The sequence below is a fragment of the Microtus ochrogaster genome, chromosome 8, assembly GCF_000317375.1.
Source record: "Microtus ochrogaster isolate Prairie Vole_2 chromosome 8, MicOch1.0, whole genome shotgun sequence".
Lineage (NCBI taxonomy): Eukaryota > Metazoa > Chordata > Mammalia > Rodentia > Cricetidae > Microtus > Microtus ochrogaster.
In genome coordinates, this window is record NC_022015.1 from 10,386,207 (window position 1) to 10,392,655 (window position 6,449).

At 49.0% G+C, this 6,449-nt stretch overlaps 1 protein-coding gene across 2 annotated transcripts in view; it reads right to left on the reverse strand.

Moving 5' to 3' along the window:
* Tmc7 (transmembrane channel like 7) overlaps nt 1–6,449 on the reverse strand; it is a 51,828-nt gene that overhangs the window by 30,809 nt on the left and 14,570 nt on the right. For both annotated transcript variants that reach the window (XM_013347657.2, XM_026781612.1), the window contains exon 2: nt 260–500. In XM_013347657.2, coding sequence (XP_013203111.2) covers nt 260–500 — 241 coding nt within the window. The remainder of the gene's footprint in view (nt 1–259; nt 501–6,449) is intronic.

Below are 6,449 nucleotides of genomic sequence, written 5' to 3' on the forward strand. Positions count from 1 at the left end.
AGAGAGAGAGAGAGAGAGAGAGAGAGAGAGAGAGAGAGAGAGAGAGAGAGAACATCAGCATGAGTCTGGCTGCAACATCCCCCATTGAACTAAACCTGGGACTGTTTATTCAAACAGGAGGGGAACAATTTCATGTGCCACCACAGCTTAGGGATGCTCACTCCAGAATAAGCTCTCGGTTCCACATATGACAAACACATCATATACAGCCCTCTCCCAGCCTACAGCACGACCACTTCCAGACAGCTCCTGAACAAACCTCAGTCTCCGCTTCTCTGAGATGTTCAGCGCATACTTGCGGATGGACTGACTGTCGAGGTTTTCTGTGATTCCTCCATCCAGCTGGGAACTGTAGGAGTCCGTCGGCTTTAGCAGGGTGCCGCTCTGCTTGTCCCGGGAGACGATGTTTGTCCTCCTGCGCGCCACTGATCGATAGCTTGGCAGCTCTTGAAGGAAGTTCACAGACGGAGAGAAGCAGCTAGAACCCAGAGACATGTTCTCTGGGTAAGAGAAGAAAAGCAAAATTCACTCCAGATGGCCTGGGAACCTTTGATTCTCAGAGACAATGAGCGAGCCTTGGGGACAAGGCAGAGTATCAGACGGACTTTCTTTTCTCTTTTACTGTGCTGGGACTTCAACCCAGGACCTCACACATGCTAGGCAGGTGCTCCACCACTGAGCTACCTAATCAGCCCTTTATTTATTTAGAAAATGTTTTGATAAGTTTCCTGGGCTGAGCTTGAGTTTAGAATCCTCCTGCCTTGGTCTCCTGTGTAGTGGGAATAACAAACTTGTGTCAACACATATTACAAATCTGCGTCATTCCGCTTTGTTTTGTTTGCTTGGGTGTGGGTGCTCTCCTGTGTGGGGGTGCGTGTGTGTGTACAGGTGCACATGTATGCGTTTCAGTAAGGACAATGCTGGGCGTCCCCCTTCATCACTCCCTACCTTATATACGAAAGCAGGCTCTCTCACCTGAATCCAGAGCTCACCCATCCAGATAGTCTAGCTGGCCAGCTTGCTCCAAGAGATGGGATATCTCTGCCTTTTGAGCACTGGAGTTACCACTACGCTGTCCACCAGCATTTACATGGGATCTGTGCATCCAAACTCTGGTCTTCACATTTAGGGGTCAAAGAGATGACCACTAAGTCATCTCCCCAGTCCTGGCCACCCTTGCACAGGACAGTGAAATCATCTTCGCTTTCTATAGATGAAACTTACGTTGTAAGTTACTTGTAGCCATTAGCTAAATGCATGGTCCATTTGCTGAATGAAGCTAGCAATGTGTGCTCTATCCCCAATAAGTGGGGAGATGATAATGTGTAAGAGTCATGATTGGCTGAGCAATTGCCTCCATGGACACCCTAACTTCTGTCCTTCCAGTTGGGCGCTAGATGGCCTAAGTTAGAATCCTGACCTGGTCCCTTTATTGCTGTGTGTTTGGGAGGAGTTAACTTCTCAGAACTTCAGTGTCCTCATCCCAAATAGTCATTCAACGAATAGGCCTATGATGTCCTTTCTGGAGCCAGGGATACTATGGCAACCAAGGAAGATATCCTACTCTGGTGCAGCTTATATTCTGAGGTGGGGAGAAGAGGACCAGGCAATAAGCTGGGGATAAACATGTGACAAGAAGGACTAAGTACAAAATAAGGACAAAGCACAGATGCACAGTGGGGGACACTGAAGGGTAAAGGTCAGAGGGGATACTGGGATGGATGGGGCCGCTGGTTTTGGTTCCTTCTGTTTTGGCCAGCTCTTTCCTTTAGTTGAAGCTCAGGGAAAAGAGGGCATAGGCTTGAGGCTACGTGGGCAAGAGCAGATCCCAGGAAGCGCAGAGAGCTGCAGGCAGCAGTGCAAATGGCATGCAGAAAGGCATGCAAACTCCTGACTGCAGAAGGATGGACAGACAGGAAGACCAGAAGTCCACATGGTTGGCGGATGGTGGAGTCAGCCTAGGTCTCCTATGTCCCCTTCCCCAAAGCCCAAGCAGTAACTTGCTCTAACCAAAGGGCACAAAAGAAAAGTATTTTGCCAGTCCCAAGTCATAAAAGAGCTCACTTCTGGGAATTTGGGTCCTGGAAACCAGACAAGCCCAGCAAGATGACTCTGAGGGTAAAGGCACATGCCAGGGATGCTGAGGATCTGAGTTCAATTTCTGGAACCCGCGTGATGGAAAGGAAGAATCAACTCCTGCAAGCTGTCCTCTGATTGCTAGCATGTACCACAGCATGCATACACACACCCTCACTATAAACAAATGCACCACATAAACAAATAAGTGCAATTTAAAAGAGATCCAGGCAGTAGAACCCATTGACAAGAACCAAGGCCCTTGTCTTTGTCCCCAGGCACAGAGAACATCCATGTGGGCATCGTATGGGGGTGTGGAAAAGAGAAAAGTAAGAGGCCTGCGTGGCTGGGCTATACCCAGTGAGATCTTACAGATGTCACCAAGAGAGGAGTCATTGAAGACTCTGGGCCAGAGCTGACTGTGTTCTGACTTTAACAGATGGCCCCAGTAGGCTGCTGGAACCCAGACTGTGATCCTGACTCTCAGGAGACCAAGACAGAGTCCTGAATTTGAAACCACGCAGGGCTACACAGTGAGACCCTAAGTACGAGCCTGGGTACAGTAGCTACGGCCAGAGCATCACAGGTGCTCACAAGGCTGCAGGGAGGTGACAGACACACAGTGTACCCCCCCCCCAACACACACACACTCTAAATGCACCCGGAAGTGTGAGAGGGCTGGGGGAGGACAAAGGACCAGCATTCCGGGTCTGTCTGGAATGTACAGATTCCCTACCCTCTGCCTCCTGACAGGCATGCTCAGACATGCCAGGCAGTTATCTTGCTACAGATGATGCAGAGACACGTGCCTGGGCTCTGCCAACCTCATGAGCAAGCTATGCCACATTCACTCTGACACACCCTGAGGATGTGAGCCACTCTATCAGACAGGGCTGCCTCCAGCCATTAGGAGGCTCAGCATAGACGGCAATAGGGCACGGGTGCTGCCTTGGGGCCACTCCTCCCTCCAGGCAGCAACAAAGAACTGTTATTAACCAAGAACAAAGGTCTTTGAATATGGAGTCTGTTGAATATTCATCTGTGAGATCAGGGACCAGCGCAGGATGGGGGCCGCAGCCTGGCCTGGCTTCAGCTGCTGCACTGTTGCCTACCGCCAGGCCATCCCAGGAAGATATGAGTTCTACGGTCTCAGGAACAGGGCATCTAACGCCACAATCACAGACACTTGTCATTGTGAGCCACAGTGAGCACTCACTTGGGGCATGGCTGTGAGAAGTACCAGAAGCACCTAGCGGTGTATACATATAAGGCCAGCAGTCAGGAAGCTGAGACAGGAGGATGGCTGCAAGTGAGGACCAGACTGGGTTACACAACATGATCCTGACTCAACCTGACTGGATTTAGAATCAAAGAGTAGACAGTCGAGTTGAGAATGGAAATTCACCATCATGGGGCAGGTTCAGCAGATAAAAGAGCTTGCAGGGCAGTCCCGGGATTTGAGCTCCCCAGAACTCACAGTGGGAGTGCTCAACTCCTGAAGGATTTTTCTCTGACCTCCACTTGTGCTGTGACACGTATACACAGACATACCAGACATACAGGCACACACTCAGAAAAACAGGATTCCCCTCCACAGGGAGAGAAAGGAGCATGCCCATTTACTATTAAGCCCTTGGACTGGGGACCTAACATGCTATCAGCTCCCTCAAGTCCCATCCCTCCCATGAAGTGAGCTGTGGATTTGAAACGGCCTTGTAAACACTAAAATGACACACAGATAAAGTAGTAATGGCTGAATGTTATAATGTATTATACACGCTTCTCTCCTCAGCCACTCCGGGGAAATTTCCCATCTTTAAATAAAACACACCCAGCAACGTCCTCAATTCCATGTCCTCTCTGAGCTTTCATACAGGATTGTGTCGGTTTCAAAGCCCCGACAGACCTCTCACAGGTAGACACAGAAGAGGGAAACTGAGGCTCAGAAAGACGATGATTTGCCCAGGGCTCGAGGTCAAGACAGTCTCAGCTCTGGCATCTTACAAAGGTCACTTCACTGCACCTCTCTGAGCCTCGGGCAGCTCATCCTTGGGGAGTATGATTGTCACGTGTTCCTCTGACTTGGGTCTTGCGTGGTGTGGGGGCTTTAGTCATCAAGAGCATATTTCCAACGTCGGGGTGACTGTCTAAAAAATGCCAGGAGTTTCTTGGCCACTGGGATCAGGCGGCAGCAGTTAGGCCGTTACCAAGGCGGGAGGATGAGGTGACCACAGAGCTACCTTTTCTCTTTTTCAGAACTTGGACTGAACCCAGAACCTCACAAACGTCAGTCAAATGCTCTAATGTCAGCCACATCTTAAACTTTCTTTGTACTGTGACAGTCTCACTAAGTTCTCCAGAGCAGCATCGAACTCAAATCTTCCTGCTTCAGACTCCTCAGCAGCTGGGCTGAGGCTCGGAGTCTAGAGCAGTGTCTAGGGGCCCCTAGAAAACCTTCCATTGGAAGCATGGATGGACAAACAGATGACAGGACAGAAGCAAGAACACATGAGGGCCTCCTTGGGTCCTGGCAACTATTTCTACAGTCCTCCCAATATCAGTGAAAAACATGAACTCTCCCAGGAGACTGGCTAAGCATGATCCGAATGGCACCAAGGGCCCTGAGCTCCCACAGCCTGCCTGCCAAGAGTGGCTTCAGCCTAATATGGTGCTGTGCTCCCCGAGGGCTTTGCTTCCAACTTGCAGGTTTGTGGAACTCTGAGGAAGAAGGGGCCTCGTGGGTCATGGAGGGTCTGCCAGTTACTGTGGGAATTACAATAGTGTCCTCTTTTTCCACATGGAATATGGCCCAAGATGGCCTGAAACAAAGAATATCATGGCATTCTGTCTATACCACATACACACACACACACACACACACACACACACACACACTCCCATTCAAGTGTGTTTCTGTTGCTGGGGATGAACGGCCTTGGGCGTGTGAGGCAAGTCCTCTATCACTGAGTTACAATGCCAGCAGCTCTGTCTTTTCCATCAAAACTAAGCACTTATGTACACTGTGACCTTAGCTTTTGCAGTTGCTTTTACTTTTAAATATTTGGTGGGGGGTGGCGGTCATGTATGTGCATGCAGGTGCCTGAAGAGGCCAGAAGAGGGCATCAGATCCCCTGGGGCTGGAACTATGAGCAGTTGTGAGCAGCATGATGTGGGTGCTGGAAGCTAAACTCCAAGCCTCTGCAAAAGCAAGACTGTGCTTAACCACTGAGCCATTGCCCTAGGCCAGCCTCTGCAGCTTTAAGGTGTAACAGCAAATCCGTCATGGATTCCCTGGAAGGGAACACATTCTGTCGTCACAGCAGGCTCAGCACACAGTGTTCTTGTCTTCTTTTTCTTAGTAAGTCAGACTTGGACTTCTTCAACTCAGGAAGCGCTTCAGCTTCTCTGGCTTACATGGCTTGTGTGTGAGGCAGCAGGGACTTAAACACAAACACTCCCATGGGGACAGAGATATGGGTGGCTGTTGCATACAGCACGGATGCACCATGGCGTTCCGTATCAGATAAATCAGGAGCTATGTGATTTCATCACTTCACTTGAAATCTATAAGCTATTTCAGGAATTGTTAATATTTTAGACCATACCTGACCACAGGTTTCTAAAGCCACAGACAGTAAAACCTCAGGTAATGGGGTTGGGGGGGCAACTGCCATTCTGTTGGCCAGGAGCTAGGTTAGGATTCTGGAGAGAATGAAGGTTTGCTCTTTATGTGATGAGATTTCTCCCACTTCTTCAACCTCCACATTTTTTAAGTGTCCACTCTACAACGGTCCTCCCATCCTTAATCTATGCCGTTTAATGTGTGCTGTCTCCATCCTCTCTCAGGGACCACATTTGAATCATCAGGGTCTGTGCAGGGCTTAGCACATGACAGTGTCTGACAGACACCTGATGAATGAATGAATGAATGAATGAATGAATAAATGAATGAATGAATGAATGAATGAACTGGGAATGGATGAATCTGCTGCTGAGGGTGCAGTGTTCAATTACCAAGCTTTTGGTCAAAGTACATGGTTAGTACCCCAGAAAGCAGGCTATAAAAGTCAAGGGGGAAAAAATGAAGCATTTTCTTTATTATTCTTTTCTATATGGGCAATAAATTTTTATAATTGAAAATAAAATTTGAAGCCAGGTAGTGGTGGTACACACCTTTAATCCCAGGGTTCAGGGAGGCAGAGACAGGCCAGGTATACAGAGTGAGTTCTAGGACAGTCACTAGAACTGTGACTGTCCTAGAACTCACTCTGTATGAGTCTGATGAGCTCAGTTCATCCGAGGACCTTCTTGGTAGAAGGAGAGAGGCAACTGCTGTAGATTGTCCTCTGGCTTCCACACATATTCCACAGCAC